At 47.2% G+C, this 16,261-nt stretch overlaps 1 protein-coding gene across 1 annotated transcript; it reads left to right on the forward strand.

Moving 5' to 3' along the window:
• Nucleotides 1-8,918: 8,918 nt before the first annotated feature.
• Nucleotides 8,919-15,720, forward strand: KCTD21 (potassium channel tetramerization domain containing 21; the record flags this gene model as incomplete). Its single annotated transcript, XM_080363670.1, has 2 exons — nucleotides 8,919-8,949; nucleotides 14,908-15,720. Exon 2 carries the CDS (start codon nucleotides 14,938-14,940, stop codon nucleotides 15,718-15,720), a length of 783 nt encoding a protein of 260 aa, XP_080219796.1. The 5' UTR covers nucleotides 8,919-8,949; nucleotides 14,908-14,937.
• Nucleotides 15,721-16,261: the final 541 nt, after the last annotated feature.

The following is a 16,261-nucleotide window of genomic DNA, read 5'->3' on the forward strand; positions in this document are numbered from 1 at the left end:
TAGTTTCTCAAGTCCTCCCAATTACATAATTGCTGCTTCTCTCTTTGCCTCTTTCTTAATTATTTCACACCCATCTACTCATTCTCTGAAGCCTCATCCTCCCTTACATATTATTTGCACCATAATAGAATCATAGAACGGTTTGGGTTGGAAGGGACCTTCCAAGCTCATCCAGTGCCACCCCTGCCATGAGCAGGGACATCTTCATCAGCTCAGGTTGCTCAGAGCCCCGTCCAGCCTGGCCTGGGATGTCTCCAGGGATGGTTCATCCACCACCTCTCTGGCCAACCTGGGACAGGCTCTCACCACCCTCAGGTGCAACAATTTCTTCCTCATGTCTTGCCTGAATCTCCCCTCCTTTAGTTTAAAACCATCACTCCTTGTCCTATCAATAATGCCTGGAGCCTTCAACTGAGATAGAACCCACTGGCCTACAAACTGTATCTATAGGAATATACACAAGGGAATATTTATATCTCACTTAAGCGACATGGCTATTGTAGCAATATGAAATATCGAGGCACATCCAGATCCAAGCATTTTCTCAAGGAGATGCAGCAGGCTGTGGCAGAGCCAGCAGCCAAACCTCCACACATCTGCAAATACCTTAAGGGCAATGCTGCACCAGACTTTGCTTCAGCTGCTCTCCCAGTTGCACACAACGAAGTGCCACAGCAGAGCAGAGGATAAGGCCCAATATTTATCTGGTCCAGGCAGAAACTCAGAGCTAATAAGTGCAAAAAAATCCACCTAAATACCCCCATTAGAAACAGAAGTGGGTAGAGTCAGAACAGAGAAAAAATAGCCAGCACACAAGCCTGGCTAATTGTTTTTTGCATGTGATTATAATTTGCCTTTCTAAATTCACCTTCTCTTTTTAAGAAGATCACATATCCTTCACTTCTTGTCCCAAACAGTTTTCCAGTGACAGATTGCGCTTGTGTTGTGCATCTCCTACTCACTAGAGCTAATTACTTTTGGCTGGCGGGGCTCTTGGTGCTTTCCCATCCTCCATTGCACTGAATCAGAACAGCCCTTTAGTACAGCACCAATGGAGATTCCCCTTCAGCCACAGGCAGATTTGGAGCAGGAGGTTGTCCCCATGCTCTGCAGGACCTTCCAACCTGCTCAGCAGCTTTCTGGGGGATAAAGATTTATTTGGGCATCATCACCCAACTGGGCTGTTGGCATTTTGCATGGCTTTGCTGTACATCAGGAGCTCCACCTTGGGAACAGTGAGTTTCTCTCCTTGTCTAAGGGGTCCCTAAAAAGGAACTAACCAAAAGACATCTATTAGCAACCAGCCTAAATTTACCATACAGTAGTCCCTATCTTTGCTGAAATCTGTTCATGTTTTAGATCCACTGATCATTGCAGACCTTTTTCCTTTTTACTTTTTGGATATTAGGGAAAAAATTATTCCCAGAAAGGGCTGTCAGGCATTGGAACAGGCTGCCCAGGGCAGTGGTGGAGTCACCATCCCTGGAGGGGTTTAAAAGGTGTTTAGATTAGGTTCTTAGGGACATGGTTTAGTGCTAGAATTAGGTTATGGTTGGACTTGATGATCCTGAAGGTCTCTTCCAACTGAAATATTTCTATGATTCTATTCTGCAGTACCAAGTATTTCATCATTTCCTTTTTCTCTAAAACATTGTGAATATGTTTGGCCGCACCATACAGTTCTATCAGCCATCTCCAAGTGACCTACGATGGTCTTAATTCACAGACAACAGTCCTGGGCTGGCTGCCCTACCCAAACCCATCTACCTTAGTTACCCTGCTCTCTTATTTCTCCAGTGCTTCTTGAAAGAAACAGCAAATCCCCTTGCTTCTGTTTTTTGTTTTGTTTTGTTTTGTTTGCTGTTAAGTTCTCAGTCATCAAGCAAAAGGTTTTGGCTGAATAACTGTGAGCACAATAATACCAAATAAAGCCCAAGGCCCCAAAATTTCATCCTCTTTTACCCACCAGACTCCTCCTCCCAGCTCCATTCCTCCCCTCCAGTCAACAGCAACATAAACACATCTCTAATACCTACTGGTATCCTTTCCTAATAAGCATTTCAAAACCGTCTCTAGCATATGATCAGCCATCCTGGTATGGATGCAGAAGGCAAGGCACAAGGAACTAAATTATTCTCTCCCGTTGCCTTGAAAACCAGCAGCAGAGAAAGGCTCACAGGGTAGGACTTGCTCTAACCACTAGACCAGCCCTGACAAACCATTGGCTCTAAGGCTAAGCCCAGAACCAACCACAGGCAAAATAACCCATCCCGGTTCCTTTTTCATTTTCTGAATATATTTGGCATCAGATACACAAAAGCTTCATCCTGCCTACACTAGGGAAGCTTTTCCCAGGACGGTCACGCTTCCTCACATCCCCCAGATGAACATATCTTCTTTTTCTTCCCCAAAAGCCGTCTGCTTTCCTCCTTAGCCAGAGCTCTCAGCCAGGGCTGTGCTACTTGACTTTATACTCGAAGTGCCCAGATCCTGCACTGACCTTCACACCAGTGTCCTTTCTATTATCATCCCTGGAAACTGTAAATACATCTACTCCGGAACGCTGGTTGTTTTCTTGGGGGTATTTATAGCACTAACATCACTCTTCTTTCTTCACATTTCTGTCTGCTTTTGTCTGTGTGTAGAAATTAAATCTCTGGATATAACCCAAGGAAAAACCACGTCCTGTTCTCCAAAGCACAACGGACTGAGGGACGAAACTGCCTGGGATGCATCAGACACTCTCTTACTGCTTGGAAATACAGAGATCTCCAATTTTTTAGTGAAAAACGGGATCTGACACTCATTTGAGACCTCAGTTTCCCTCCAGCCCACAACATGTTTGGCTTTGTATCGGCCAATCCAGAAACCAGGGCGGTTGAGTGAGAGACCATGGCAAACTTTATGGGCTCCATCACAACGTGTCCAAGGCATTTTGAACTCCCTCCCCAGGTGAAAGCTCAGCCCCTTGCTACATCCCTCCAGCCTGAGGTAGGGCATAAAGTTGGAATTCCTCTGCCATGAGTTCCATGATATGAATACAGTAGGATGTAGTTTTGTTCCCAAAGTGTTTTGAAAATGTCACGGAAGTGGCAAATACTCCAACATCTGCTTTTACCCTTCAGTAACACATACGAAGTCCAAGCTAGGGTAGATTTAACCTGAAAGGGGTTTGGATCTGAGCTGCTCTGAATTTGACCCTCACTTTTAGGGCTTTTTGGCTCCCTATGGGACAGGAACTTCCCTGGGTGTCTTCCTTCGGGAAACGCCCAACTTTTCTTGGCCAGTTCCTCCAAACAAGATGCTGCCTTGCAAACAGGGTTGCAAAGCCCTGCAGGCACTGGGGAAATGCACATGCACCCACCTACCAATGTTCCTACTGTATCCCTCCCTCCAAGCATCCTCCTGTAGCCTGACCCTCAAACATCCAAATCCTCAAGGATCCTTCCTCCAGGGTTCCCTCCTGCATCCTGACCACAGAGCATCCCTCTCTCTCTGAGCATCCTGATGGTAACCCTGACTCCTGAGCACCCCTCCTGAATCCTTCCCTCCAAGCATCACTCCATTAAGCATCCTTCCTGCACCCCGACCCTCCGAGCAGCCCTTACTCCAGCCATCCTTCCTTCATACCCCCCTCCAAGCCCTCCATCACATCCCAACCCTCAAGCATGCTTTCCAGTATCTCTCCTGCATCCCGAACCTCAAGCACCCCTCCTGCACCCCTTCCCTGAGCATCCCAGTTCCTGAGAACCCTGAGTGCACCCTGACCCCCAGGTATCCCTTACTCTCAGCTCCTTCCTGCATCTTGACCCTGAATATTGAAACCCCAAGGATCCCACCTGAACACCCTCCTGCATCCCTTCATCTGTGTATCCCTCTCTCTAAGCATCCCTCCTGTATCTCTTTCCCCGGCATTGCCCATGCATCCTTGCATCCCTTCCCTCTGAGCAGACCAACTCCCAAACACCCTTCCTGTGCTGTTTTCCATGAGCATCCCTCCTACACCCCTTTCCCCAGAACTTCCTTTCTGCATCCCAACCCCCAAGCATCCCTCCATCTGAGCATCCTGATCCCCGGATACCTTTGCCTCTGAGCATTCCTCTCGCACCCTTTCCCTGGTCACCCTCCCTTTGAACAGCTTGAGTCCTGAGCAACCTCCTGCAGCCCTTCCCTGGCCACCCCTTCGGCATCCCTCACCCTGAGCATCTCTGCTGTATCCCTGACCCCAAACATCCTTCCTGCACCCCTTTCCCTGACTACCCCTCCTGTATCTCTCACCCTGAGCATCCCTCCTGTATCCCTTTGCCTGACTGCCACTCATGCATCCCTTTCTGTGAGCACCCCTCCTGCATCTCTCACACCAAGAATCTCTCCTCCACACCTTTCCACAACTGTCTGTCCTGTATCCCTTCCCTTGAGCATCCCTCCTGTACTCATTTCCCTGATTACCCCTCCTGAATCCCTTGCTCTGAGCATCTCTCCTTCATCCCTCACCCCAAGCATTTCTCCTCCACCCCTTTCCGCAACTATCCTTCCTGCATCCTTCTCCCTGAGCCTCTCTCCTGCATCCCTTTCCCCAACTATCCTTGCTTCATCCCTTCCCCTGAGCATACCTCCTGTACCCTTTTCCCCAACTACCCTCTTGCATCCCTTCCTTTGAGCATCCCTCCTGCATCCCTCACCCCAAGCATCCCTCCTGCATCCCTTGCTCTGAGCATCCCTCCTGCATCCCTTGCTCTGAGCATCCCTCCTTCATCCCTCACCCTGAGCATCCCTCCTGCGTCCCTTTGCCTGATCACCCCTCCTGCATCCCTTGCTCTGAGCATCCCTCCTTCATCCCTCACCCTGAGCATCCCTCCTGCATCCCTTTCCCCAACCACCCCTCCTTCACCCCTTCCCCTGAGCATCCCTCCCCTACCCTGACCCCAAGACCACCCTCCTCCACCCCTCCCCAAGCACCCCTTCCCCCGCACCCCCCTTTCCGATCACCCCAACCCCTGACCACCCCTCCAACCCCGCTTCTCCGCGTCACCTGGGGCCGTGGCCGGCAAGAAGCCGCAGTCTCTCGGGCAGCAGCGGGGCAGGGCCGAGGGTGAACAGCGAACTACAACTCCCAGCTCGGCCGGGTCCGGCCGAACCGCCCCCCCGGTTCCTCCTCCCGCCGCCGCCTCCGCCTCCCGCGGTGCCCGGAGAGCGACGGGGCCCGGCGGCTGGAGGGGGCGCAGGTGGGTACCCGGGGACGGGAGGGGGGATCCGACCGGCTCGGGGGGGCGTGGGAGGTGGGGGGGGGCACCTCATGATAACCCCCCCGGGATGGGGAAACTGAGGCACGGGTGGGAGGCGGCGACCTGGGGCTGCTGCGCGGTGAAATGCGGTGGGATGGGGAAGGATTGGAGAGCCACCGCTCGGGGTTGCTTTGGGGTTATTTTTTCAGTCTTTTAAGCTAATTTATTAGTGCGAGTGCCTGGCTGTGTAGGGAGGAACCGTCCCTACGGTTGCCCGTAACTGGGTAGGGCTCAGTGCCACCTTCCAAACTTTGCAACCCCCCACCTGCTTTCCATCAAACATCTCCAAAATTAAAGGATTTACAGCGATTTAGCAAATCCCAGCCCTGTACCCCCACATCCCCCACATTGTGTCCAGCCCCGAACGGTGGTGTGGGGCCAGCTGGGCAACCTACATGATCCATAACCCTGCGGAGCGTCTAATTCTGGATGGCACTCACCGTGTTAGTGTTATTTCTGGATGCTTTTTGCCAGCGTGCAGCAATTGGCTGCCCTCTTAGCTGCAGGGGCAGCCGGGAGGTGCTGGTGTCAGTGGGAGATGGGGTGGATGCCAGATTGCTGAGCCACCCCATCCAGCATCACGCAGGTGGTGGTTTGCCCCATGTCCAGGGAAGAAATAAAAGTATATCTGGAAGATATTCCAAGGGTACCAAGTGATACCCCTGTAGATACTGGGTCAGGACATGAGAAATCAGTGAAAAATTTGCTGAGGCTGCGTTTAAATTGGTATAATGGGCTGTACAAAGGGTTATATCAGCTGCTTGGAAGGAAAAGTGTTGCTCCGGCTGCCAGGAGACCCCGAATGGGCTCCGTCCTGGCGCTGCCCCCCAGCAATCTGCGTGGCCCACACAGCGGCCCCCGAGGTCACACCAGCAGAGCACCAAGCACCGCGGCGCTTTGGTGTTTATCCTCCAAACCCCGCTGCAGCCGCATCTCTCTGGTTCTGTGCTCCCTCTCCCCCTCCATCTTGTCTTCTGCTGTTCTCCTCCAGTAGCCGTGAACCTTCATTTCGTTTTCCTTCTCTCCGCCATGCGCTGCTGCTTTCATTCCTGTTCTCTCAGGAGGAACCTGACCTTTGTTTTGGTTTGCTTCTTCCTTTTACTAAGCACCAGCTCTGTTTTCCTGCCCTGACGTCCCTACCCCCTTCTCTTTATTGCTTAAATTCAGCCTGTGCAGAGAGCCACACACGCAGCCCTTTGCATTCACCTGCATCCCAGGAGATGCTCCAGAGCATCGAGGTGCAGGTCTGAGAGGGATGGACACACAGCATCTCGCCCACAACAAACCAGGGATGTTGTGAAGCTCCTGTTTGTGCTTTCGCATTGTTCACGCATCTGGCTGGCAGAGTTTCTGTGTCTAATAAAGCACGGTTAGAAAATTAAATATAAATAAATATAAATAGCTGGCGGCTAAGCAGCTGCTCTCCAGAGGTGAACAGTCGATGTGTCTATGGCCAGGTATCGCAGCCACCGGCAAATCGATACGGATGATTCTCTCTGACAGCATGAAGGGAAGGGTGAGACGTGGTTTCCTGCCACGTGCCTGCTGGGAGTTTGAGTCCCCTCCTGGAGCTTGTCACCCGTGTCACCCGTGTCCCCTACACCATGCTTGGGGGCGAGCAGCCTTTCCCCAAACTGGAAATTTATAGAATCATAGAATCATTTCAGTTGGAAGAGACCCTCAGGATCATCGAGTCTAGTTTCCAGTGGCTCACAGAGCTCCCCAAAACAAAAAGTGCTGCATTTTGGGATATATTCCTCCTGGCAGACACACCATGCTCTGCTTCACCGGCTGAGTTTTAAGCCTCTAAGTGCTGCACTATATTTATTGGATGGGATTATATTAAACAAGTATCCAAGATTAGGTGGGTCCTCCCTGCAGCGATGGGAAAACACGAGATTTCCTCTCTATGATTACTATAAATAAGCAAATAGGGTGTAGAAATCATATTATGTATGTTTAACCTTCTGTAACTGAGGATGAGCTGAGCTAAATGAATGTGCATCAGAGGTGCGCGAAGCAGGGGTGAGTCTGTCCTTGCGAGGGATTTTGTCCCAAATCCTTCCTTAAACCCAGCTCTCACTTGGTGCCTGCTGGCTGGGTAAGTAGTCAGCTGAGCTTTTCTATCTTTTTCTTCATCCCTTAAGTACTATTTATTTTGTTTCTGCCATCCTTTTGTTGTTATTGTATTATTATTTTCCTCCTGGAGTGACTTCCAGGCTTCAAACTGCCTCGTCTGCAATCCCTGCAACTCACTGTGGCACAGACTGGGAAATTGTCCCCCGGAGAAGGGACAAGGCACAAAACTTGTCTGCAGGTAGAGTCTCAGCAAATGCCACAGGGTTGGTTGTGCCCAGGTCTGGAGTTCAAAACTTCATGAGGTTTTTTCTTCTCTCGGGATTCGGGTGTTTCATGGAAACTGGAATTTTGACCTCAAACAGAAAGGTGGGTTTTAGTAAGAGGTGGTGGAGTGAAGTGGTAGGTGCTGAGTGTGGGAATGTGAGACAAAACCCAAGGCAGAATGAACACCACACAAAACCAGATCTTTTTGGCTGATTATGTGTTGCCATTAACATGCTCTAACAACACAGACTGGAGCCCCATCTCATGAACAACCATCTTCTGCCCAACCACGTTTAAAGTCACCACCTACCATACAGATGCCCAGATATTGCTCTCTTTTTCGTGCCTCCTTTTGCGCTGAGATCAATCCTGCCCCTCCCAATGCGGAATGAGTTCCTATAACGCATTATCTGACCGGCCTCTCGGCACATTTATCCGCCTGATGTGGCTTTCACCAGCTCTCTTGGGCAACACTCAAAAAGCCAGAGAGGATTTTAGTCTGGCTGCTCTTAGCAGAAATGGTCCCGTGCTTGCTTTAATTTTATTGCCACTTAGGCATCCTTCATTGTGCTGACCTAAATAATTAATCTCCTTTTATATATATATATGTATATATGTTTTATTTTTCTGTGTGTGTACGTTGCAGTTCACTGTTACTCTCAACAATCTCTTAACAAAGCCACACATATTTCATTGTCTTAAATACAGGTTTCTAAAGTTTAGGTCGTGGCGGGATGTTTTACGGGTGAGATATTGAAGGCTACGCTATAGAATTAACCAGCAGTTCAATACGTTATGCGTAAAATTAAAACTGGGGGCAGTGACTGTGTAAATGGCCACATATCACTGTGATAGCAGAAGACCCTGGTGTGGTCACCACAGCCATTAACTCATTTTTCAGGGGATGCTACAACTTTTAATGCATTTAATACCGCACATAAAGGCTCCAGAGGCCATGAACAGCCTGTGGGGTGGACTTTGTAAACCCTGTTTTAACAACTCATCATGATCCACTCCTACCAAATTATAGACCCCTCTTCCTTAGCTTAATTAATTTCATTAATGAGATCCCCTGAGCAACACTAGAATCATAGAATTACAGAATGGTTTGAGTTGGAAGGGACGTTAAAGATCATCTCAAGGCATTGCTACACTTTTTCCCAAATAAAAACTTATTGATCCGTTTAATATCTTTTCTCTGCCTTGCTGGTATTTACAGCTTCAACTAAAATAGTATTAACTTTATTTTGTTAATGCAGAGACAGTTTGCTTCTGATCTTCAATGAGACTGTTAACAGAACCTTATTTTTGGTGTTTCAGGGTAAGTTATTTTTAACTGGAATAATCTAAGTTATCAGTTTTTGTCTGAATAAGCAACCATAAAAATCCCATTTAAAAAGGCTTTATATATATATATGTCTTAAGGAAAGATCTATGTCTCTTTGAAAACAATAGAAATGTATTTATAACTTTAGACTTTCCATTAAACTGCATTTTTTGGCTAAAAAGCATAGACTACATCTGTACCCATTTCTCAGCGTGGTTAAAAACATAGTAATATTTGTGCCATTTCTTTACATTTTGCTTATGTTGGCACGTTGTGACTGATGCTGTTTTTTGGATAATTACTCGTACACTTGTGGCTTTTTGCCAAGTTGGGAGAAATAGGCACTCGGTTAGATTACGTACACAGAATTTTATTTATTAGCTAATCAAAGCGCTCTTAAATGTGATGGATATATGAAGGGAAATAAGCTTATCCAAAGCTGTCCTACATTCCTAACGATTAAGGCAATGAAGTGTTATGATAATGAAGAGACTGAGCTGATGGTTCTAAATACGTGGAGGCACTGATAAGTGAAAATGGGTAGATTTTGTCGTTTTGCAAGCTCTTTCATACCTTCCTGCTGTGTCAACCCGGATCACTCTTCCAGGTTCAAACGAATTATTTGCTGAGCTAAAGTCCTGGGGTAGGAGGTTGTTACAGAAATGTTCTCTTTGCATCCTCTGAGGATGCTGTGAGCAAAACCCATGTTTAAATTTACAAACCCTGGTCTGCTGAAACGCTCAGATGCTCAGACAGCAGCTTCTGTTCAGTAGTTTGACTTGTCCAGAAAGTCCACCAGCGCTTCTTTCTCTCAATTTAAATCCCCCAAAAATACGATGACTTTAAATCAACCATAGATTTTTTTTCCCCGTAGTATTAAATGCTTCTTTTTTAAAAAAGAAAGAAGTATTTAAATCCAAGTCACTCTAAAAGCACAAAATAAATCCTGTGCACTTAGACCAAATTTGCATCTTCGACTCTCAAATTAGATCTCTAGCTTACAGCCCCTGGAGCCTTTATATGTGGCATTAAATGTGTTAGAAGTAATTTGAATGAATTTTAAATGCTACTTGGGGAGCAACTACACGAAAGGCTTTAATGTAATTCTCTGCTTCCAAAAACCATAACCCAATTCGTACTTGTCCTCAGTGACTGCAGGTTATAGCCACCCATGTCCAAGGTCAGATGCTCTCTTGGTATCTCCTCATTCCAGAAATGCCACCAAGCAGAAGCGATTTCCATGCTGTATTCTTGCAGAAACTTCATATTGAATTAGAAAAGTACCCAGGCATGATAAAATGGGGTAGGGACTGCAAATGCTGATTGGATGAGCAAGGAGAGAAAACTGACAACCCATTTCATTTTCATTTTTATGAGTCTATGAAAAACTTTAGAAGAAAAAAGCAGCAAAGATTGACTTTCTTTCCCCATCTACTCTCCTTGGTTGGTCAACACATCAAGTCCAGATTGATGATGATGGATCCATGTATGCGCGCTCATTTGTGCTGCATTTTTGGGTCTTCCGAGGTTGCCAGATTATCACCAGATCCATCTTCATGCTCTGAAGATATAAACATGCAAGTTATGGGATGAATTAGGCAAAATAATTTAACTTATCATATGTTGAGTCCAGTTTATGAATGACAGTTGTCCTGCAGCCGTATCCATGGGCCAGATGTTTGCATTGTTAAATGTTTGAAATTTAATCCAGTGCGGAGGGATTCCAGTGGTTCCAGTATAAGTTGGTGAGTGACCTGTTGGAGAGCAGTGTAGGGGAAAGGGACCTGGGGGTCCTGGGGACAGCAGGGTGACCATGAGCCAGCACTGGGCCCTTGTGGCCAGGAAGGCCAATGGTACCTGGGGTGCATTAGAAGGGGGTGGTCAGTAGGTCAGAGAGGTTCTCCTGCCCCTCTACTCTGCCCTGGGGAGACCACACCTGGAATACTGTGTCCAGTTGTGGCCCCTCAGTTCCAGCAGGACAGGGAACTGCTGGAGAGAGTCCAGCGCAGGGCAACAAAGATGCTGAAGGGAGTGGAGCATCTCCCATGTGAGGAAAGGCTGAGGGAGCTGGGGCTCTGGAGCTGGACAAGAGGAGACTGAGGGGTGACCTCATTAATGTTTATCAATATGTAAAGGGTGAGTGTCAGGAGGATGGAGCCAGGCTCTTCTTGGTGACAACCAATGATAGGACAAGGGGTAATGGGTACAAACTGGAACACAGGAGGTTCCACTTAAATTTGAGAAGGAACTTCTTCTCAGTGAGGGTGGCAGAGCCTGGTCCAGGCCGCCCAGGGAGGTTGTGGAGTCTCCTTCTGTGCAGACATTCCAACCCGCCTGGACACCTTCCTGTGTAACCTCATCTGGGTGTTCCTGCTCCATGAGGGGATTGCACTGGATGAGCTTTCAAGGTCCCTTCCAATCCCTGACATTCTGTGATTCTGTGGTTCTGTGAAGTAGGAAGGTCCAAAATAAAATCAGGCTGGTGTCCTGGGAGACTGACATCCCACCTGTGTGGGTCTGTAGACTGCAGAATAGCCATAGGCAGAATGAAGTGGTCAAATTTCTGATGCTGTTGCTGTTAGCATAGATATGATCTTCATCTTGGAAGAGCTCATGTCACTGACATATTTTGTTAGCAGCCTCCCCTTTGAGACTGCTGATAAAGAAACCAGTTACAAGATATTTTAACATTATCTGTTCAGATGGGACCGAGATGTCTCCCTGCCATTCAATGTGTATCATAGAATCACAGTATCATAGAATAGTTTGGGTGGGAAGGGACCTTCAAAGCTCATCCAGTGCCACCCCTGCCATGAGCAGGGACATCTTCACCAGCTCAGGTTGCTCAGAGCCCCGTCCAGCCTGGCCTGGGATGTCTCCAGGGATGGTTCATCCACCACCTCTCTGGCCAACCTGGACCAGGCTCTCACCACCCTCAGGGCCAACAATTTCTTCCCTATATCTTGCCTGAATCTCCCCTGCTTTAGTTGAGCCAGTTAGTATTTGGGTCAGAATAAATCTAGATGGATATCAAGTTTGAAATCTTAACACTGAGCATTTTGACTGTCTGCTGGTCAGGCTGTGTTGTTTGCAAGGAGATGTAAGGAATGCTTCTGTCTGATGAAGATCAGAACAAAAAAAATACAGTAAAATCCATTTTAGGCTCTTTTTGTGAATGTCAGATTGCACTTGTAGCAATGCATTTACAGACATATTGCAAGCTCTGGGGAAAAAATACATGGCAGCCACTCATAACTACAGGATTAGACCACTGAAGCCTCTGTATGATCTGTTTTAAACAGCTTTTGACTCTACATTGGGTAGAAGTCTTCAAAAGTGGGAAGTATGCTGAGACTACAGAGCTAAGAGGAGTACAGCACTGGAACAAATAGTATATAGAGAGAGCACATATAAACATATAGGGTACATTTGGCTGAGGTTAGTCACAAGGATGGTCTTTAGTCATGGGCATAGGTGTTGTGTTGGTCTACACATACATCTTTATCTGCCAGTTTTCTTGGATAAATGGGACTAAGGGGTATACAAGCAAAGCACACAGTGAATTTAGAGATCTGCTTCTTTCCATTAATTATCGTGCGGTGAGATATACAATATGTGCTAAGGGCTAAAGCAAGCAAAAGAACAGAATGGAATGAAAGTCTTAAACTAGAAGTGACACACAGATTCTCCTTTGATCTGTCTATTAACTTCTCTGGGTTGGGCAAGTTTTTCACAACAAAATGTCCTTGCTATGTAAAGACATATTTGGTTTAGGGTGCTATTAACACTATTATTTGGGTATTAGCAGCCAGAAAAGACTTGGTATCCCAGCATGAGATGACATTCTTCCTATCTGTATTTCACTGTGACTCCATAGCTGATAACAGTGTCGGAGTGTCTATGATTATTCCATGACTAGTTAAGGCAAATGCCTGCGCTTTATTCCAAAGGAGCTATTTGGTTACTTTCTGTTGAATGATTGTAGTTACTACAGCAAGAGCAACCTCCTACCTCTTCAAGCAAACACTGATGAGTTTCCTGTTGACTAAACCAAACATAAAACTAGGAATGAACTGCTGATTGATTTGGATTCAGCAAAGAAGGAAAAACAGATTTGCAGGACCTCAGCTGGCAGGAATGAGGGCCCAGCTTTTCAAGGCACCTGAGCTGATCTGCGATGGAAAGGGCTACATAGCCCTGGCATTCATAGAATCATAGGATGATTTGGGTTGTAAGGGATCTGCAAGCTCATCCAGTGCCACTCCTGCCATGAGCAGGGACATCTTCACCAGATCAGGTTGCTCAGAGCCCCGTCCAGCCTGGCCTGGGATGTCTCCAGGGATGGTTCATCCACCACCTCTCTGGCCAACCTGGACCAGGCTCTCACCACCCTCAGTGTAAAAAATTCCTTCCTCATGTCTGGCCTGAATCTCCCCTCCTTTAGTTTAAAACCATCACCCCTTGCCCTTCTAAAAAGTCTGTCCCCATCTTATTGTCCCCTTTTCAGTCCGGAAAGGCTGCACTAAGGTCTCCTTGGAGCTTCTGTTCTCCAGCTGAACACCCCAGCTCTCTCAGCCTGTCCTCCCAGCAGAGCTGTTCCAGCCTCGCATCATTTCTGGGGCTCCTCTGGCCCCTCTCCAGCAGGTCCATGTGTGTCCTGTGCTGAGGACCCAGAGCTGGACCAGCACTGCAGGGGGGTTTCATCAGAGTGGAGCAGAGGGGCAGAATCCCCCCCAAACCTGCTGCTCACGCTGCTGGGGATGCAGCCCAGGACACGGGTGGATTTCTGGGCTGCAAGCGCACGTTACCAGCTCATGTTTAATCTTTTATCCACTAGTATGCTGAAATCCTTCTCCTGGTGGCTGCTCTCAATCCCTCCATCCCCAGCCTGGATTGATACCGGGGTTGCCCCAACCCATGTGCGGGACCTTGCACTTGGCCCTGTTGAACCTCATGAGGTTTGCATGAGCCCACTTCTCAAGCTTGTCAAGGTCCCTCTGGGTGGCATCCTGTCCATCTGTTCCAAAATATAGCAGAAACATAACCTGAAGAGAAAATGATGGGTTTTCTCCCTAAACTGGCTCACTGTGGAGTCAGACAAGTGCCAGAGCTGACATAAGAGAGGAGGAAAGTATGGTGGAGGTTAAGGGAGATGTGTCCCTTCCAGAGGTTGTGATGCACCATAAAATTGCATCCTCCACTCATCTCAAATGGGATATGGCCCCAGTCAATTAAGAGGTAATGCATGTTGGAAGGAGAAAGCCTGGTGGGTTTTTCTTTTACTGAATGGAACCGCAGGTTGTTGCGTGCTTACGGCAGCACCGCTTGCTGGCTCCGTGGTCGGCTGACCACACTCAAATGAGTGTCAGGGGATTCTGCTGCAACAACTTTGTTGCTTTAATTATATCTTCAGATGCCATGGAAGATGTTGGGATGTGTCCAGTTCTTTTCCAATCCGTTTTTCCCCCTCTAGATTCTGTGCTCGTGAGGGAGATGTGATCAGGTGGGCCCAGGACACAACTCGTGCTCTGAAGTCAGCAGTCATTCTGCTGTAGGCATCCATGGGAGAGATTTCACTTAGTATGGTTGTAAGACTCATTATTTTAGCGCGGTTCTGGAAGACTCATGATTTCTGGCACTAAACTGAACTAAACAATGCCCTATTCAAATCTGCTAGGAGAAAAAAAGATCTTTGCGCTTGTTCTCAAAATCCAACCTGCAAAAGTTGTTCACTACTTCTGATTTCTGTGATGAATTATTACCATGTAGTTACCCTTATATACAGGGCGTTTGAAAAAGATGGAGCCAATTTCAAAGATACAGTGATTTCAAATTGGGTCCATCTTTTTGAAACATGCTGTATTTAGGACTCTTTATCTCTGTAGTTTAGCCTTTCAAACAGGTAAATGCAGCTAAATGTGTGGTGTTGGAATTTTTTAAATTTTTTTATAGAATTAGTCTCAGCATCGTGGCTTTTCCACCATGTCAGAGCCCATCACACTCAACGTTGGAGGAAAACTCTACACCACCTCTCTGTCCACCCTGACTAGCTTTCCTGACTCCATGCTGGGAGCCATGTTCAGTGGGAAGATCCCAACCAAGAAGGACAGCCAAGGCAACTGCTTTATCGACAGAGATGGCAAAATCTTCCGCTATATCCTGAACTTCTTACGAACTTCTCACTTGGACCTCCCTGAAGACTTTCAGGAAATGAGTTTGCTTCGACGGGAGGTAGATTTTTATCAAATTCAGCCACTGATCGAAGTCTTGCAGGAGAAGGAGGTGGAGCTCTCCAAAGCGGAGAAGAATGCCATGCTAAACATCACCCTTGATCAAAAGACCCAGACTGTTCACTTTACCGTCCGAGAAGCACCCCAGATCTACAGCCTGTCTTCCTCCAACATGGAAGTGTTCAGCGCTCATATCTTCTCTACGTCATGCCTGTTCCTGAAGCTTCTTGGTTCCAAACTTTACTATTGCTTCAATGGAAACCTCTCTTCAATATCCAGCTACCTGCAGGACGCCAACCATTTGACCTTGGATTGGGTTGCAAGTGTGGATGGTCTTCCCGAAGAGGAGTACACCAGGCAGAACCTAAAGAGACTCTGGGTGGTGCCAGATAATAAGCAAATCAATAGTTTCCAGGTGTTTGTGGAAGAAGTGCTGAAAATAGCCATGAGTGATGGTTTCTGCATAGATTCTGCTCATCCACATACTTCAGATTTCATGAATAATAAGATTATTCGCCTAATTCGGTACAAGTAGGAATGGCTGTTATTATGGTGCCAGCACAGAGATAACACAGGTTAAGTGTTACCCTTTAAAACACACTTACAGCCTAATTCAGAATCACGCGTATCTGGATTAAAAGTCACTAACAGGGAGATGATTTTCCTTTAATGTATTTACCAACACGACCTTTCAGAATATGTCCATATTCTAGACGGAAGGAATATTGTCAAGCGCCTGAATGAAGGATCGGTTCTGTCTCTGCTTCAACCTCTGACCTGCTGTACAATTGTGGGGAAAATCACTTCTGTTCTTCTTACACTTTCCAGTTGGAAAACGGGCGTGATCCTTCACCTATATTGCAAGGGTGATGTGAGGGTTGAGAAATCAAGGTTCGGAAGGCTTTCTGGAGATCAGATGCTGTGGAAGATGCCACGAAGCTGCAGCACAGCCCAGGGGACACATTTTCCATGTCTTGCCATCTCACCTGTGCAAAGTATCCAAGAAGCTTGGTTGGACCCACAGAGAAACGTCACCATGTGCACACACCCATTGTAACTGTAAAGAATGGTGCAAA

The sequence above is a fragment of the Nesoenas mayeri genome (genome assembly GCF_963082525.1).
Source record: "Nesoenas mayeri genome assembly, chromosome: 1".
Lineage (NCBI taxonomy): Eukaryota > Metazoa > Chordata > Aves > Columbiformes > Columbidae > Nesoenas > Nesoenas mayeri.